At 44.2% G+C, this 19,375-nt stretch overlaps 1 protein-coding gene across 2 annotated transcripts in view; it reads left to right on the forward strand.

Annotated features, from left to right (window-relative positions):
* The window catches only part of BORCS5 (BLOC-1 related complex subunit 5), a 125,703-nt gene extending 108,436 nt beyond the window's left edge, over positions 1 to 17,267 (forward strand). For both annotated transcript variants that reach the window (XM_044993306.1, XM_044993388.1), the window contains exon 4: positions 16,404 to 17,267. In XM_044993306.1, the coding sequence (XP_044849241.1) occupies positions 16,404 to 16,634 (231 nt within the window). In that variant the 3' untranslated portion in view covers positions 16,635 to 17,267. The remainder of the gene's footprint in view (positions 1 to 16,403) is intronic.
* The last annotated feature ends 2,108 nt before the right edge of the window (positions 17,268 to 19,375 follow it).

Raw genomic sequence — 19,375 nt, forward strand, 5'->3', positions numbered from 1 at the left:
GTTTATGTTTCTAATTCTGTTCTTTACTATAGTTTTGACCAATTTGCTTGGTACTGAAGTTAGGCTTACTGGCCTGTAATTGCCAGGATCACCTCTGGAGTGTTTTTTAAAAATCAACATTACATTAACCAACATTTCCCCCTACAAGGATGTTAAATATAATTACATTAATTAAATATAATTAATATAATATAATTACATCATGGTTGCTATTACTGAGAGGTTCAGCTATATGCACCTCTTGGACCAGATTCTGTATTACACTTTAATGTGATTCTCTCAGATAGGTGAGTCCCAAGGTATTTAGGCCTTTTATAGATCAAAAATACTACTACTTTAATTTTTCCGTGCAGATCCCAGGGCCCCAGTGTCATGTAGTCTAGTGTGATATCTCATTTAACAAGTGAGCAGTCACATTCCATGACGAGCTTTGGTTTGAATGGATTTTAGGGGCAGCCCATGTTAATGCATCTGGAAAAGACTTGTCTCACAGATACCCCTTTTTAAGTCCATGCCGAATATTTTGTAAAAGAACTGACTGAATGGTTTATTATTTGGAATCAACTAGGGAGTTTTCCTGCTAATTTGGAAAAATCTGCAATATTAAGAATTGCAATACCTTTTTTCTGAAATCTGAATCAATTGAACAAAATCCAGTGACAGGGAGACAATTGACTGATAAATTGCTTAAGTCAAAGGACTAATTTTATGATGTTTTTGTGTACCAAATGTAGTAATCTTGTGGCAAAAAATAGCAGCAGGTAAATACCTCATAGAATTGGGTAAGAACATACTGTTTGAACTGTTCGTGGTAGCAAGTTTTGTTAACTCCTGTAATTTTGCTGAAGACAGAAAAGCTTGTTCTTTCCTACAGTAAGTAATCACCCATAACTGTTAAAATAGTGTAATTTAATACTTCCTGAAGAGGTTTAAAATCTAAAAAGGGACAATCTGCAGCTCAGACTAGGAAGTCAGGAACCTAGTGATGATTCAGATTTCACAAATCTCATGATAACAATCAAACTAATAACTTTGAGGTTGGTTATTATCCTGTAAACTGTCTGGCACTTGCACTGACAGCCAGTTCTACCCTGTGTAGATTGTTACTAAGGCTTCTAGTATAGTAATGTCCCTGTAGCATGAGTTGCACAGATTAATCTTATGATACATAAGAAAGCACTGAATTTTACTAGGTTTAAATGCTTTGCCTTTTTTATTTGAATGTGGGGTTTTATAGATGGTAGGAAGAAAAATGGAAGACCCCGAAAGGACTGTAAATACCTGGGGAGGAGAGGTGGGGAAATAGGGAATGAAGTAATTAATACTAAGTGATATTTTGTGGTGTTCCAGTCTAGATCTGAGCTAAGTGCAGTTACAGTGAAATTTATTTTGGTCCATTCTTACAATTTTGACTTTATAAATGTGTTTGAGTCAGCACTGGGTTAAACTTCCCTTAATACAGCGCTAACCCATCACTCAACAGATCCAGATAAAGGGACACTAAGTAAATGTTTGACCTTCCAGTTGTTCTTAACTTGCAACTTCACTCTTAATCACCATAATAAAAGGCAAGAAGAAGAATAGAGCTAGCACATGTGCAGTGACAGTGGACAGTGGTTGTCCACAACACACATTTCTGTGAGGCCTTCAAGAACTTGGGTGTGTTTTTAGTGACACAATACAACACTGAGAACAGGACTCTCTAACATTAGATGTATTTAAGATGTACAACACATAATTTTGTTTTCAGGAGGCTTCATAGCATCATTTAGTGATGTGAGAGATCTGTCACATCTTACTTTGAGTCTGTTTTGTTAAGGGGATGCTAGTTGGTTAGAAATATGGAAGTGCTGAATAGAGGTCATGAGAAAAAGATAGGTTGTTATAGTCAGGATTTGTGGAAGGCCCAGAAATGCACCCTGTACATGGCAACCTAGAGAAAAAGTTCACATTAAAAATTACAGAAGTTAATTTAAAAAAACCGCTTTGGTGTTGCTTTAAGTAAAATATATGCACAACCTACATCCAAAAATATGAATGACCTTGGCTAACAGACTCTGCAGTCCTGGCTAAACCTTAGCTAAGACACTCTGCAGCTCAGACACTATAATGATGAAGGATCATGTAGATGAACGTAGAGAAACGCCACTGAAATAACTGGAGCTTTTGAGGCATGGAATTTGGCCCTTTGTGTGTAGTTCAGGTTCCAGTGTACTTTTTCAAATCCTAGTAGGACTTTTACATCCAATTAGAATTAATGCTTCTTTTCCCCCTAGCTCAGATTACATCTCTACAGAGCATGGATTGAATGAGTCCTTGGCATTGTTTGCAGGGAAGATAGGTTATATAAATGGAAAAGGAGGGGGTTGAGGTGGGTTTTGGTCTTGGAAGTGGTAAACAAAACCTGAAATCATCTGCTTTGCAAATGTTGGCCTGGTAACACTCCAGAAAAAAAACTATCCACAATTGCTTTTGCACAGCAGGGTTCAGGCTTCCTGGATCTCTTGTGTGTTGTGTTATGCACTGACCAGGTTACTCACCCTGTATGTTTTTCATTTTCAAGCATATAAGATAGGGAGAAATTCCACCATCAAGAAATCATCATGATGTTGTGTTAACCTTGCATAACATTATCAGAAATGTAATTCGCCAAACACGTTTTCTCTAGCTTCTGACAGAGAGAAGGTCTGTCTTCAGCTTGGAGTGTATTTATTTAAAAGAATTTCCACACCAGCTCATCATGACTAATATTCCGTGCAGTCATGTTCCTATCTGTCATTTTCAGATGTGATTTATGTGCAGCTGCAAGAAGAAACTCATTCAGTCATAGCCAGGCACCTGACAGTGCACAGTGGAGGCCGTTTATGTTAAAGGGCATTGTTCTAATAAGTGAGTTTTGCAGAATAAAGATATGCTTCTAATTGCAGTGTTCTCTGAGCCACAGCAGGGATAGAGGTTGAAAGCCTGCAGAGAAGGCAATGGGGACAAGAGAAACCTGCAAAAACCAAAATTTTGGGCCATGTCATTGGGATCTGCAAGGTTATTACTTAAAAGAAAAAAATCTTTGTGCCACCAGGGAAATTTCAAGAGGGGTTGGAAATGACAAAGCATTTTTTTGTGGAATATGTTTTTCTACCACTGTCAACGTGGCAAACGCTGCTTTAAAAATTTGCCTCAAAGCTCAAGAGTCATGAAACTTTCATTATATTGTCTCTTCTCATATTAAATCTTGAAACTATGAAAAAAATGTGAGTGGCACAAGTGAGGACAAAATTGAGATCAAATTTAGAAGCTGTGACCTCAACCTCCCATTGCTCAAGGTGTATTCACGTAAAAGTGCTATAAAATCCCACTGGCTCAGGACTAGGAATCATTCATTTTTATTATACTATTTTTTGCACAGTGTCTTGAAAAGGAGAAGGTAGTGTCCAGTGCTGATCTGAATCCTCCCTTGACTAAGTTAACATCCTCATTCTGGTCAGCAGCATGGGTCAGAAATAATTGTGGGATGAAATGCAACTATTCAGTGTGTGCAAAATGTCCCAAAATGCCATGAATTGTGTGATGGCTGTCAGGGTATCCAAGGCTGAGAGTCATCTTGTAACCACTGCCTCCATCAGGAGGGTGTCAGCCTGTTGGCCACTCAAGCACTTTCCTCTGGGCGCTGCCAGTCCTTGTTTTCCCTTGCAAGTTAACAATAGATGCTCCCCAGTTGCAGAGGCCCTTTGAAGCATTCCCCTATAGTGGTCAGCCCCTTCTCCACTGAACATTCCCAGAAATACCAGGTCTGCCATCCCCCACATGTAGACACAAGCTCGTATGATTCATCTCAGGATCAACACCTTGCTTAATATCACAGCATTTATATATATTTATAGTGAAAACCAGAATACATTTATTCTCACAGATTCAAGTGATAGAGAACAAGAATATTGGAAACAAATGGTTACATAAAACAAAATCATGACACACTTTCTAGAGCTTAAACATAACTAACAGGCTTACCTCCTGTCTAAAGAAGTTTCTCTCATCCCCAAAGTCCTCTGCAGCATTTCAGCCAAGGTTGGCTGGGATCCCATTTTCATTAATGTAAACGGGCAGTGTGTTTATTTCCCACCTGTGGTGTTTGCTTTGCTTTCTAGTTATAGCCTCAAAGTTCCTTGTGTGTACTCTGAGACTGTGTGAGCCCACGTGGCTTCTTGTTCTTGTATGCTGTTGCCCTGTTGATTTCACATCTCTTCGATAACAATGCTGGCTTAATTTACATATGACAGGGAAAGGTGAATAAACATCTCTTATCTGGCAGAAAACCCGTTTCTTCACCTCCGCTGGTGACTCATGTCTTGATACAAAATCTAAGGACATGTTCTCAGTACATACACATAATTCCTTAAATACATTTCACAATGATATTAATGACCAGTGTGACCCTGGCTTTCATTTAAGACCTCACTTGACATTTTTTGGTGAACCAGAGTGGACATACCAATGTCAAGACATTCCTGTAGTCCCCATACCAGTTGGCATTAAGGGATTCTTGGGTCACACCTCCCCCCTTATGTTGATGTAGTGGGGTTAGCCACTGGCTGATCCATAGTTGTCTGGCCATAACTCTCTTGCCTGGACAAGACATCTTCCACTATATACTCTCTCCCTTTAATATGTACAATTGCCACATCATAGTCTTAGAGCAATGTCAGGTGTAGTAGTTTGGCACTGGTACCTGTGGTTCGATGTAGCCATACCAAAAGAGAGAATGGCCTGTCAGGATCCTAAATTTTCTGGTAAATAGCTAGGACCGTAACTGATTGATTGCCCACATACACCTCTACTCTGGTATAACACGGCCTGATATAACGTGGGTTCGCATACAACGCAGTAAAGCTCTGACACGCTGCTCTGAGCAGCATGTTAAGGGTGCCGGGCCAGGCCGGGGCTGAGGGGTTCAATAAGGGGCAGAGGGTCTCAGGGGCAGTCAGTGTGGACGTTGTGCAGTCTATATGGGTTTATAAAAATATGGTAATAAGTGAATATAATGTAACTGGAATATGCTTCATGCAAAAGGTCTCTTGTAAGGTATCATTACGAAGCTTATAATCTACTGAGTGTGTTCATCCTATTGGTATAAATGTACCACTCTTGTATCTGGGACTAGAAATATGAAATATAACTCTGAGGGCCTATTGTAATTATGCAAAGCGTGGGCCATTAATGGTGGTTTGGAATCTTAATGGCTCCCATCAACCAGGACAATTGACTGGGGCTCTGTTTGCAAGCAAGCCTGCCTGTGAGTCAGGCTGGGGCCTTGGCTACACTTGCAAATTTGCAGCGCTGCAGCAGGGTGTGAAAACACACCCTCTCCAGCGCTGCAAATTGCGGCGCTGCAAAGCGCCAGTGTGGTCAAAGCCCCAGCGCTGGGAGCGCGGCTCCCAGCGCTGTCCGTTATTCCCCACAGGGAGGTGGAGCACGGACAGCGCTGGGAGAGCTCTCTCCCAGCGCTGGCGCTTTGACTACACTTAGCGCTTCAAAGCGCTGCTGCGGCAGCACTGCCGCAGCAGCGCTTTGAAGTGCAAGTGTAGCCATAGCCTGGGAGGAATGAAGGCTCGGGGTCTTACAGTGACATGTGATCATGTCACATGAACTGGAATCCATCTTTAACCTGGTGCTTTTCGTGTGTGTGTGTGTGTGTGTGTGTGTGTGAGAGAGAGAGAGAGAGACAAAGGATTCCCGCCTTATGCAAAAGATATATAAAGGGGTGGAAGAGAACAAAGGAGGAGCCATCATGAAGAATCCCCTTGCTACCACCTAAGCTGGAACAAGAGCTGTACCAGGGGAAAGAATTGTGCCCAGGCCTGGAAGGTGTCCAGTCTGAGGAAAGAACTTACTGAAGCATCTCTGAGGGTGAGATTATCTGTATTTAGTTTGATTAGACATAGATTTGCGTGTTTTATTTTATTTTGCTTGGTGACTTACTTTGTTCTGTCTGTTACTACTTTGAACCTCTTAAATCCTACTTTCTGTATTTAATAACATCACTTTTTACTCATTAATTAGCTCAGAGTATGTATTAATACCTGGGGGAGCAAACAACTGTGCATATCTCCCTATCAGTGTTATAGAGGGCGAACAATTTATGAGTTTACCCTGCATACGTTTTATACAGGGTAAAATGGATTTATTTGGGTTTAGATCCCATTGGGAGTTGGGCATCTGAGTGCTAAAGACAAGCACACTTCTGTGAGCTGTTTTCAGGTAAGCCTGCAGCTTTAGGGCAAGTAATTCAGACCCTGGGTCTTTGTTGGAGCAGATGGGAGTGTCCGGCTCAGCAAGACAGGGTGCTGGAGTCATGAGCTGGCAGGGAAAACAGGAGCAGAGGTAGTCTTGGCACATCAGGTGGCAGCTCCTAGCGGGGTTTCTGTGATCCAACCTGTCACAGTCAGGGGCTCCCCACTAGGGTCTGGGGGGCAGGAGCTGTGGGAGGGCACTTTTGGGGGCCCTGCAGTCCCAGTGTGGCCCGGGGGATTAGCGGGGGACTGGGAGCAGCCCGCTCTGCTTCCCTCGCCCCGGCCCCAGCCGTGTCGCTCGGGGGAGGGGGCTTGGGGGAAGGGATCCCCCCTGCACTCACCAGCAGCGGCAGAAGTGGAGCAGCCTGGCCCCAGCCCGCTCCACTCCGCCAGCTCCCAGCTGCAGCGCTCTGCTTCCTGCTACAGGTGAGTGCGGAGGGCATCCTTTCCCCAACCTCCCCACACTCATCTGTGGCGGGAAGCGGAGCACTGCAGCTGGGAGGTGGCAGAGTGGAGTGGGCTGGGGCCGCGTTGCTCCGCTTCCTGCCGCCAGTGAGTGCGGAGGGCGTCCTTTCCCCAACCTCCCTGCACTTACTGGCAGCGGGAAGCGGAGCAGCCCAGCCCCAGCCAGCTCCACTCCGCCAGCTCCCAGCCGTGGTGCTCCACTTTCCGCCACAGGTGAGTGCAGGACCTTTCCCCAGCTGCCCCCCAGCGACACGGCTAGGGCCGGGGCAAGGAAAGCGGAGCGGGCTGGGGCTGTGTCACTCCCCTTCCCGCCACAGGTGAGTGCGGGGGGGCATCCTTTCCCCAACCTCCCCGCACTCACCAGTGGCAGGAAGCGGAGCGCCGTGGCTGGGAGCTGGCGGACTGGGGCCGGGCTGCTACGCTTCCCGCTGCTGCCGGTGAGTGCCTGTCAGGGGGCGTGTGTGTGTGGGGGTATGGATAGGGGTTGGAGCAGTCAGGGGACAGGGGGTTGGGTAGGGGGTAGGGTCCTGGGGGTGATTAGGGATGTGAGTCTCTGGAGGGGGTGGTTAGGGAACAAGGAATGGGGGCAGGGTGGGGGGCAAAGCAAGTTTGATATAACGTGGTCTCACCTATAACGCAGTGAGATTTTTTTGTCTCCCGAGGACCGCGTTATATCGGGGTAGAGGTGTAATAGCATAATAATCTTTTTTCTATGACAGAATAATTCTGTTCAGTAGATCTCAGTTTTTTATTAAAGAAAGCAGTGGGATGCTTTTTGTTACTTCCCTGTTTGCATCAGTACCACACTTAAACCAGTGTCTGCATCAGTATGTATTTCAAGTATTTTGTCAAAACCTGTTCTGGCCAGTCCAGGTTTTCTTGACAAGGTTTTATTTGCCTCATCAAAACCTTTCTGACAAGCTTTTGTCCACGCTACTTTATTTGTCTTTGTCTTTTTGCACAAGTCTGCCATAGCAGACACCGTGTCACTGAAACCACATACAGATCGGCAATAGTAGTTAGCCACGCCTATGAAAGACTGGATTTGCTTTTTAGTCTGCAATCTAGGCCAGTTAACAATAGATTCCACTTTCAAGATAAATTTGGCCACTGTCTACCCTGTGTCCCAAATAAGGGATTTGACTGTGCCTATTTTACATACTCTCACCTTTCATAGTGAGACTTGGCTCTCTGAGTTTTGTCAGCACAATTCCCAAGTGGTTTTTATGATCTGACCAAGACTTGCTAACTATTAGGACATCATCAATATAAGCCCATACAAAGTCTGTAACTCATTTAACGCTTTATTAACGAGCCTCTGAAAGGTGGCTCCTGCATTAATTAACTCAAAAGGTTACACTTTGAACTCATAAAGTCCCAAAAAAGCAATGAAAGTGGTTTTTTTTTCTGTGCTTCGCTGTCTAATGGGATTTACCAATATCCTTTAGTGAAGTCAAGAGTACGTAAGTAAAATTTTGCCTTGCCTAAACATATCGTCAATTCAGGGCATAGGATATGAATCAGGTACTGTGATAGCATTAAGTTTTCTGTAATCAACACAAAACCTTGTAGTCCCGTCCTTCTTAGGAACCATTATGATGGTGAGGCCCAGGATTGTTTGACTCTTTAATTAGCCCTATTTCTAGCATACTTTGTATTTCCTGATGAATTTATTCATGCGTTTTCCCAATGGTCTGATATGGCCTGCTAGGGGCAGGCTGGGGCCCCACAGAGTATGTCTGTACTGCAGTAGAACATCCGTGGTTGTCCCGTGTCAGCTGACTGAGGCTTACAGTGCTCAGGCTGTGGGACTATAAAGTTGCAGTGCAGATATTCAGCTCAGGCTGGAGCCCAAGCTTTGGGACCCGGTGGAGGTGGGGTTCTGTTTTGTGCCTTTTTACAAGGAGTAACATCAAATGATCATTCACAGGCATTGTGGTCATACCATGCTTTTACTGAGGTTCAGCTGAACCATTTCCATCAGACTTCAGATCTTTCCTAAGCTTCTGCATATGTTCAGTCACTGGTTCCCCCTGAGCCTCAGTGCCACCCTCCAGGAGTCCCTGATGAGACCTCTGACCTTTCTCCCATAGAAGAGAGCATATGGGATGAACCCAGTGGACTCTTGGGGTACTTCCCTCTAAGCAATTAACACACAGGGTGGGTAACATTATAGCCCAGCCATTTGCCCTTTTGTTTGCATATATTCCCATCATATTTTTTTAGAATCCCATTGAAGCTTTCAACTAAACTGTTCATGGGTGATATGGGGAAGAGCTCAGCTGTTTTACCTGATACATCCTCCCTAATGCAGTAAGCAGCTGAGACATGCAATTTGACTCACTATCTGATAAGATTTCTTTTGGAAAACTTCACTGAATATAGTGAACAAAGCCCCAGCCATTGTTTCAGCCTCTATAGTAGACAGAGCAACTGCCTCTGGGTATCTTGTGGTGTGTCCACCATTACTGACATATATTTCTTGTCTCTCTGAATTGCCTGGGACATTGGCCCAACAATATCTATGGCCACCCTGAAAAAGTGTTTCCTTGATTATTGGTAATGAGTGCAAGGGGCCTTGGGGGGCCTGTGACGATGCGGTTCTGGCAAGACCCAACTGAGAGTGCCAATTCAGGACCAATTGCTTAAACAGGGCAGTTACAGCCCAAGACTGGGGTTTTTCCACCTCTAAAGCAAACCAAACCAGCCAGACAAAGAGGACATTGGTTTCACCCCACTGGCTAACCACAAGTTACACAAGCAATTTCCTTAGACACTCCAGTTTCCCAGTATCACCACCAGTGCCACTCGTCCTGGGGATGGCTGGTTATGAAAACCAACACCCCAATAAAAGAAAACGGTTCTCTTGATCCCAAAGAATCAAGCCCCAGACCCAGGTCAATATACAAATCAGATCTTACCCACAAATCATGCTGTTGCCAATCCTTTAGAATCTAAAATCTAAAGGTTTATTCATAAAAGGAAAAAGATAGAGATGAGAGCTGGAATTGGTTAAATGGAATCAATTACATACAGTAATGGTAAAGTTCTTGGTTCAGGCTTGTAGCAGTGATGAAGTAAACTGCAGGTTTAAATCAAGTCTCTGGAGTACGTCCCCCGCTGGGATGGATCATCAGTCCTTCGTTCAGAGCTTCAGTTTGTAGCAAAGTTCCTCCAGAGGTAAGAAGCAGGATTGAAGACCAGATGGAGATGAGGCATCAGCTTTTTATAGTATTTTCCAGGTGTAAGAACCTCTTTGTCCTTACTGTGGAAAATTACAGCAAAATGGAGTCTGGAGTCACATGGGCAAGTTCCTGCATACTTTGCTGAGTTAAAAGGCGTATCTGCCTTCTCTCCATGGGTCAATTGTGTAGCTGATGGTCCTTAATGGGCCATCAAGCAGGCTAGGCAGAGCTAGCACCAACTTGTCTGGGATGTCTCTCAGAAGCACAGCACAAATTTGAAATACAGACAGTATAGAGCCAGTACTCATAACTTCAACTACAAAATGATACATACATATAGACAGCATAATCATAACCAGCAACCCATAACCTGGTCTTAGACACCTTATATGACCCCCTTTACATAAGATTTGGTGCCACTACAGGACCTTGGTTGCAACCATGTTCTATATGGTCCCAGATTATATCAATAACGTCACAGGACCTTACAGGCTTTTTCCACTTCTGACATAAGTCACAAGTATTTCTTTCCCTCATTCTGAATATTGGGCCATAAATACTCAGAATATTGAGCTGCCTTTAACTTTTCATACATCCTCTCTGATGCCAAGTGACTTGCACAAGGATATTCGTGGGTTAGTAACATTAATTCCCCACAATTCGCAGTGGGCACAGTCAGTTGTTTGTAGGGCTCCCCAGGCCTTCTATTTCCCCCCCAAGTGTGCTTTTCTGTACATCCTTCCCTCTTGTACAAAAAAACTTCTCCTGTTTTCTTGATTTGGGGCTTGATGAATATGGTTCCTTTTATGCTTTCTAGGGAGAGTCTGCAGGTATGTCTACACTACCCGCCGGATCGGTGGGCAGCGATCAATCCAGCTGGGGGTCGATTTATCATGTCTACTCTAGATGCGATAAATCGACCCCTGAGCGCTCTCCCGTCAACTCCTGTACTCCACCACCACAAGAGGCGTAGGCGGAGTCGACGGGGGAGCGGCAGCAGTCAACTCAACGTAGTGAAGACACCATGGTAAGTTGATCTAAGTACGTCAACTTCAGCTATGTTATTCATGTAGCTGAAGTTGTATAACTTAGATTGATTCCCCCATCCCCCTCACTCAGTGTAGACCAGGCCTGCTTCCTGTTCAATATCAAAAACTGTTTGGTTTTTGCTTGCAAGGAAGTCTGGCACAGGTAAGGGGAAAGGCTCTCCCTCCTCCTGCAAAAGGTTACACTTTGAGACACAAAACTATCATCTTCTGATAAAGAGAGAGAATCCACCTTTCCTTCCTCAGTGTTAACTTCTGGGAACTCAGAGACATATTCCTTTTTACTATGGGTCATAATAGTAACAGCTTTGGGCAGGAAGAGCATATCATTACCAACCAGCACATCAGCTGGTAAATTCTCAAGAACTCCCACTTTTAAGTTACCCCTTAAACCTTCCCATACCAATAGAATGCATGCTAAAGGCACTGTCATTTTAACCTGACCTAACAATAGCAGATTCACTTCTTCCCCAGAAAGCATGTTGCTTTCCTGAATTGCATCTCTCCTGATTAGGGAGATCTGAGCATCACTGTTTTGTTAGCCTTGACAGACTTTGCCATTTACTTTGGCCATTTTAATGAACTCTTTGTCCACCTCTGAGAAGTCAGACCTGACAGAGTTAACTGAGTTCCTTCTGCCACCACTGAAATTTCTGACTCCAGGGTAGATATATTAACTTGAACAGATTGTTGAGTGTTTGGAACTACCATTCATAGGACATTCCCTTTTCATGTGATCAGGGGAAGCACATGAGTAACACTTTCTGGGACCATCTTCTTGGGCTGGGGTCCTAGGAGGAGAGTGGTACTGGGGTCGGGTGGACTTCACTTCCCCCTTCCTTATTCCTACGGACAAACCAGGGACCCACTTTTACTCCAAATCTTTGTCCTTCTCCTTGGGGCCTGCGCTCCCTGCATTGCCTTGCTCGTACGTATACGTCAGCTGTTTCTGCAGCTGCTTCTACTGATACAGGAGTTTTCTCTCACACAGCAGTTCACACTTCTTCAGTGCAAACCTCGGAGAACTGCTCTTGAGCTATTAAATCCACCAGTTGTCACGGGTGTTTGCCCCTTTACTTTTAATCTGTTTTTTTTCTTCAAATAATCCACCATTTTATGCACATATTCTCCTTGACTTAATTTATCAATCATTTTAAGGTTCCTCAATAGGAGGCAATAAGCTTCTGGTGTAATTTGAAACCTTTTTAATGGAAACAGTTTAAAAACATCACATTTCGTATAGCTTCACTTGCATCCATATCATTAAACACTTGTAATGCTTTCCCCATCAGCTTGGAGAACACAACAGTCATTCTCTGGTCCTCAGCGATGTTCTGCACACTGCGGATCCTTTTCAAGGTGGTCAAATATTCCTCAGTGCAGCAAGTTTCCTAGTAATGAGGTCACAATTTGCCCCAGCTGTGTGATCTTTGGAGAGCACTGCTTACTGGGTGTTGTATCTGCATCTCCAGCATCCTGTGTACGTGTTCACTCTCCTCATGTTTTTGCTCGTCCATCTGCATGGCTCCCTCATGTACAGCTTCTTGGGCTAATCTCTCTGACTCTTGGTCTTTGGCGCTCTCTGCAGCTGCTCGCCTCTGGTGCTCTTGTTCCTTTTCTGCTATCAGCTTCATCCTGGTGAGCTCCAACTTCATGGCTATTTCGCTGAGGGATATGCCAGGCTGTTTTTTCCCCTTTGCTCTCAGGCCCTTTTGTTGGCTCACCCTGATCCTTTATCCATCCATCCTGCTTGCTCGTTTTATATTTTCTATTGTTCTCTTTCCCTTACCTGAAATGAACAGAAAACAACAAACTTTTCTTTGTCTATTCCCAATCTTCTCTCTTGTGAAGCTCTTAGAATCTAGTTTGCAAGTGCTGGGATTGTGATCTTTAGTTAACCAACAAACTGTGTATCAGTCCTGCTGAGTCCACCATTGTGATGGCTCTCGGGGGACCCGGGACTGAACGCCACCTTGTTACGCCCCTGCCTCATCATGAGGGAGGCTTGTGCTTAATTGGGTGTCAGTTTCCAGCCCCAGCCCATTAGCCACCCAAGCACTCTCCTTTGAGTTCTGCAGGCCCTTACTTTGCCTTGCAGGTTAACAATAGGGGCACCCCAGCCCCCGAGTCCCTTTTGAAACGTTCCCCTATAGTGTGTTCAGTCCGGTCTCCACTGAATGCTCACAGTAATACCAGGTCTGCTGGCCCCAAAGGAACAATACACACCAGATGGAATGATTCAGCTCAGGATCAGCACCTTGCTTAACATCACAGCACTTAGATATATTTAGAGTGAAAATCAGAATACGTGTTATCAACGATTCAAATGAGAGAAAGTAAGAATAAAACAAAATCATAACACGTTCTCTAGAGCCTAACCTTAACAAAGTTAATCTCCTGTCTAAAGAAGTTTCTCACCTCCAAAGTCCTCTGCAGCTTTTCAACCACGGTTGGCTGAGATCCAGTTTTCATGAATGTAAACCCACTGCCTGTTTACTTCTTAGGTGCATGAACTGTTATCTCTACATTACTGGCCCAGTGACCAGGGCACTGGACTAGAAACCAGCAGACCCAGATTCTATTGCTGACTCTGCCGTTGACTTGCAAAAGAACGTGTTTAAAAAACATTGGGCTTGTACTTGTTTTTACTATGTTATACTGTTAAGACTTACGTTTTTATGCGAGGGTGGGGGAAAAAAACCTGTTTTACTTTAGAAATGCACAATCAGGGAAGCCTAGATTTAGCAGGAGGAATTCTTTTGGACAGGAGGAGGGAAGGGAGGAAGTCTTGGAGGATGCGTATTTTGAGTTCTTGCACCCTAACTGATAAATACTTCCTTTTCCCCAAGTCCCAGTTAAGAAGGACTGTTGTGTTGCTCGCTCTCTGGTCTGGCACTTGGGAAGTTTGTGTTTAGTTCTGGACTCTGATGCAGACTTCTTATTTGTCCTTGGGCATGTTGCTTAAGACCATTAAGGTGAAGGAAAAGACACCCATTGACTTCAGAGATGCAGCTTGCCCTGTAACAGTGACAGGCCCAAATACACAGATAGGCATTGGCATCAGAAACAGATGTTAACACACAACATTATTTTTTAAACAGTTTGATCATTTCCCCTCAATCAGTTGCACAAATCTCCCCCTCTTGTGAGATCACTAGCTGTGCAGTTGCCATAGTCTTCCAGAGTAGACAAAACCTGAATTACTAATGTGGAAAAAAACAACCACCACGTGAACCCACCCACTTCTTTTGGGGGGTGGGGGACAGGCTCTTTTTTTAGCCTGTGTTTGTACATCCTAAGTAGCACAAGCCCGTTATTTTTTCTTCTTTGCAGGTCAAGTGTAAACTTTCTGTGCCTCCACTTCCATAAATGGGGATAATGATACTTACATTCACAAAGTGCCCAGAGATCTATTAATCAAGTGCCCTATATAGAAGCTAATAATTCTGATTATTTGATTGTTTACTATGTTCAAACCTTTGGTAAAGATAAGCTTTGCCTGTTGCTTGGGGTTTTGAGGCCATGTGAAGAATGTAACTTTAAACCCAGGGGCGATTTCTACTTCGGACCCCGTGTTGCTGTGTTGAATGAGGCATGCTGACTTCTGAAAGGATTCCAACTGGCTACCATACCGCAGCACTCTCATTGGGTGGCTCATTTTGAAACACTGGATTGAATGTACTTCCATCCCAAGCCGACCTGGTGGTGATCTGCTTTTACACACTACAATTTACAGAGCTCGCATCAAAGTGTTAAGCTGGAGTTTTAATGGAAACCCCTAAGCAGGCTTAAATTGTTTCCACACTATTTGGAGTTTCCTGCTCTGCTGGCTTTTATTTTGTCCCATGTGTGAATGGGTAGAGGGAGGAGTTCACAGGAAAGAACGGAGGGGAAAGTAAGGATTTCAGCCTGAGAGTGACAGAAAGCAGGCTAGAAAGAATTAAAGGTTAACTGATACAGTATCCGGCACTGGTGGAGGTGATAGAAAAAATGCTCCTAAATCTGCATGGCAGTTAAACAGACACATATTATTTTAATACTGCTTGTAACTTCAGTTCCTTAGCAAAATATTTTTTCCTGACTACTTTTGCCTCGATTCCTTCCCTGCTGTTTTTCTTCCTGAGCTCTTGCCAGACATTGCTGGTGTAGACTGCATCAACTGGATTCAACGGTCATTTAACAAAACCTTGGCTGACTCCTCCTCTCTTTTGTCTTGGAGACATCCCCCCGCCATTCACAAGCAGGACTTTGGGGCAGCTAAACAGTCTGCTCCCAGAGTATCCTTCCCTAGTGCATGCTGGGACAAGACCTCAGTTGTTAAGTGAGTGCTGTGTGGGAAAATGTACAGTGCAGACGTGATCAGCAAAGCTGGCTAGTTTGTACATCACTGTTGAACCAGTTACTGGGGTCAACACCCTATTAGTTAAAGTGAGCAATCTTGGCCAAGCTTGTTCACACCATCAGAACAACAGAAAGCAGTGCTGGTTGAGGAAACAGGAAAGGAGTTCCACGATCAAAAATGCTTTTCTTCCTCCCCATATTACAGTAGTGTGACAGGATTCCTGAAACTCACTGCAGTGATGTTGCCAATTTACGTGGCACAATGGTAACTTGAACTGGTGACAATGAGAGCAGAAGGCCTGTGGGCTAAAGTTAAGCCATCATGCCCGCTTTCTCCTCTTCAGCGGGTAGCCACCACCTAGCATTTTTTCATTCGTGACTGAGGAGGTAGTTTTCTGCGGAGACTGAATGTAGTACTTTCACAATTCTGTATATTTATCCTACTTCAGGTGATGATTGAGGACTCCCACTTACCAATGTTGCATGCCAGAGACAAGACCTGTGCCCAAGTGCTTGGAAATACCAGAGTTTGAATAGTCAGCAAACTGAAATGCGTGCAAGTGTGTGATCATATGCCTGAGCCATTGCAGGGTTGGGTATTTTGGGGTCTTAGATGGTTTGGAATGTAAATACTCCCAACTGCTGTGAATGAGAGAGATGTATACACTAGATCTGTCAATATTCAAAATCCTTTAAAAAAAAAAAAAAGGAATTATCCTGTCATGCATTCGTTATAAATGACTAACAGCTGGAACACTTAATAGGTTTTAAAATTGTAGATTAGAAAGCTGGGAGCAGGTGATGCATTGTGAATTACTTTGAAGATGAAATTACCAATATAAATGCAAAGTGCTATTTCAGCACTAACTCATCCATACCATTTCCATGATAGGTAGGTACATATTATATCTGATATTATAGATGGGCAAGAGGGAGCTCCTAGAGAAGCTTGTTTTTATAGCTACTGGGAGATCTGGCAGAGTGACAAATGCACTTGATCACTGGTAAGAGTCACATGCCCCACTGAAAGGCATTTGGAAACTCCAGCCTAACGTGGCCCTCTCTGTTTTGTTTTTAAATAGATGGATCTCTCAGTGGAAACTCTCTATAGCTTCATGCAGGAGCGCCAGAAAAGGTACGCCAAGTATGCAGAGCAGATCCAAAAGGTCAACGAGATGTCTGCGATCCTCCGCCGCATACAGATGGGCATTGACCAGACGGTCCCTCTCATGGAGAAGCTGAACAGCATGCTGCCTGAAAGCGAGAGGCTGGAACCCTTCACCATGAAACCTGACAGGGAGCTCAAGTTATAGTCTCTCCAAACTCCCTTTCCTCACCTTCTCATTCAAACATTCAGCACAACGACACGCTTCCAGCACGCCCAATTGGCAGTCACTTGGAACAGACCGCTTTGCTGCCTGACTTTTTGCCAGGCTTTAAGAGGAAGAGCTGTCTCAGCTGCCAGAACTGTGAATTGAAACAGTACAGCCAGGAATAAAGGAGCTCCCTATTCGGATTGTTTGGAGAAGAAAATTTACCCTTCCTTTATCCCCATAGCACCGCCATCTGTATTGAAACATGTGCTTCATTCCTGTAACTAGATTCAGTCTCAAAGAGGAGCGATTCCTCCACCTGATCTTTTTAGAAAAATTTCAAAGGGGTATTGGGTGTAATAAACCCTGTAATGTGCTTTCCATGCCACTGGAGAGGTGGACAATTAGATGGCTGGCAGATATTTACAACATTCCCCAGCCCTGGAAACATGTATATTTTATAGGTGAAAATGTGGAGCCAGGAACAGGCTTATTAAATCTGCCTGTTGTTGTAATTAACATGGTTTGCATGGCAAAGTTTCCCATTCAGTTCTAGTCAGCTTCTCTTTCCTTGAGGCTCCTATTTTATGGTCTTACTAATTTATGGGGCTGTAAATGAATAACTGTTCCAGTTCCATGTGTCTGTGTCATTATTGTTATACAGGCCGTGCTCTAGCCCCCCACGTAGTGATGCTAATCCAGCCCATTTACCTCAGAGCAATTCTATCGAAACCTTGGCATCCTTTGGTTTTGCATCAGGAGATAAATGTGTTGGGAGCCTTTAACATGCTGGTCAGATTGTTTGCTGCTGCCTTTAGCTGGAAGACTGTAGTTATATCTTTGAAGGGAGGCTGAAGTGTCCATTGAGCTTGGTGTGTTGGCTCAGCTGCCTTCGTTCTGAGAGCAGTTGTGAGTGCAGTGTTTCGTGACTAAAACCACACCGCCCTTTGGGATTATGCTCCGCAAACTGCTCCAAAGGCAACAGGACGTTCTCACTCTATTGCAAACACCATGCAGCTCTGCAAGGGAGGCAGTGTGCTCGTGCGGGTAGAGCTCTGCTCTGGGACATAGACAGCAGGGTTCTATTCCTGGCTCTTTCTATTCCTGGCTCTTGCCTGCTGAGTGACCTTTGGCAGGTCAGTGCACCTCTCTGGGCCATGGTTTCTCCGTCTCTAAAATGGGGGTAATGATACTTTACTCGCCTTTGTACAGTACTTTGAGATCTCTAGATGAACGGTGCTGTGTAAGCCACAAATATGTAATGATCTGAATAGCTGCTTCATGATTAGAGTTAACTGAAAAGTGAGGAACCCTTCCCTGCTTTTGGCTTGTAGCGACCTGAGAAAAGAAATCAAGGCCTACAATCAGGCCCAAACGTGTGCTTGTTACTTTAATCACAAAATGTCACTGAGGGTGAAACACACACCTGTACTTGGCTTGGGTAGTCACTACACCATTCCACAGGGCGCATGCTGCAGCAGGCCTGGATCTTGGAATCCTGAAGCAGGGTGTGATTCCTGTTGGCTGCTTTGAATGCTAGTAGTGTATTCGCAGTTCTGTTTGAGAGCCTCCTGTGACAGCCTCCCCATGTAGTGGATGGTTAGGTTATTTACCCAAAGGTTTTTTTGAATGCTTCCTACGGGGCTTTGAAAACATTATTGTGTAGAGAATTTACTCAGCCAAAGTTTGTGTCTAAGCACTGGTGAATAAGAGTGACTCAGGCTCCTGTCAATATTAATTGCTGCCTGTTGGCAGCAAGCTGCTTATTGTTCTCTTTTGTTGCATCACCTAAGGCCAGGTGGTTTGTATTGGTATCCATATTGCAGAGTGCAGCCCACTTTGACTTATATTTGAAACATAGCAATGGTTGGACTCAAGCCCTCTGAACATTGTGTGGGAATAGAGTCCCTTTGAAATGAGGAACAATTAATGGTTCAGATTTGGCAAAAGATTTATTGGCAGGATACATGCAAGTAAAGGCAGCTTAACGGACCCAGTTCTCCACTGTTTTATACCGTGTGTACTTGTGAGCAAAACGCTGCCAAATCAGAATTCTCCCCTTCCTCACACCAATGGTAGCATTTTACAACAGCTTTGCACTAGTTCTAATGACAACAAAGTTCAAGGCAAGGGGGAATCAGGCCCCAAGGTCCTGGGCTTTTTCCTAGATTGTCAAGACACAAGTCAAAAGCCATATAACACACATTGCCTCTGTAGTGGAGAGATCCATTTGCTAAATTGGGGAGCACTGTAATAAGATCCCTTATGCACCTTGGCGCAACCCTGATCTCTGCCCACTATTCCATCATCCCTGGGTGTCTGACATTCCCTCAAGCAGCTTCAGACAGCTGCCATATTTCCTTAAATCAACCTGACACACAAGTATTACCTCCTCTCTCAAGTTACACTGGCTTGAGATCGAGGATGGGCAATATTCAGTCCTAAACCAATGACGAGTTGAATGATCGATATCCCACAACTGTGCAGAGCTAGGAGCAGGAGGCTTATACCACTGGGTAGGTCACAAGATACCAGAGCTTACATTTTGTTAGGTCTTTTTTTAGAAGGTAGGTACTGTAAATGTTTTCTCTCCCATAAAGGCCTGGACAGTTGGACTCCTGGTATTAAGGTATTAGGTCAAAGAGGCAATATATCCTGTGGCTCCTCAGTCTATTTTGTCTCTCTAAGTGTGGTGCACACGCGCATACACAACACTTACCATCTTCTAAGTACTTTCCATT

Source organism: Mauremys mutica, chromosome 1, assembly GCF_020497125.1.
Source record: "Mauremys mutica isolate MM-2020 ecotype Southern chromosome 1, ASM2049712v1, whole genome shotgun sequence".
Classification (NCBI taxonomy): Eukaryota; Metazoa; Chordata; order Testudines; family Geoemydidae; genus Mauremys; species Mauremys mutica.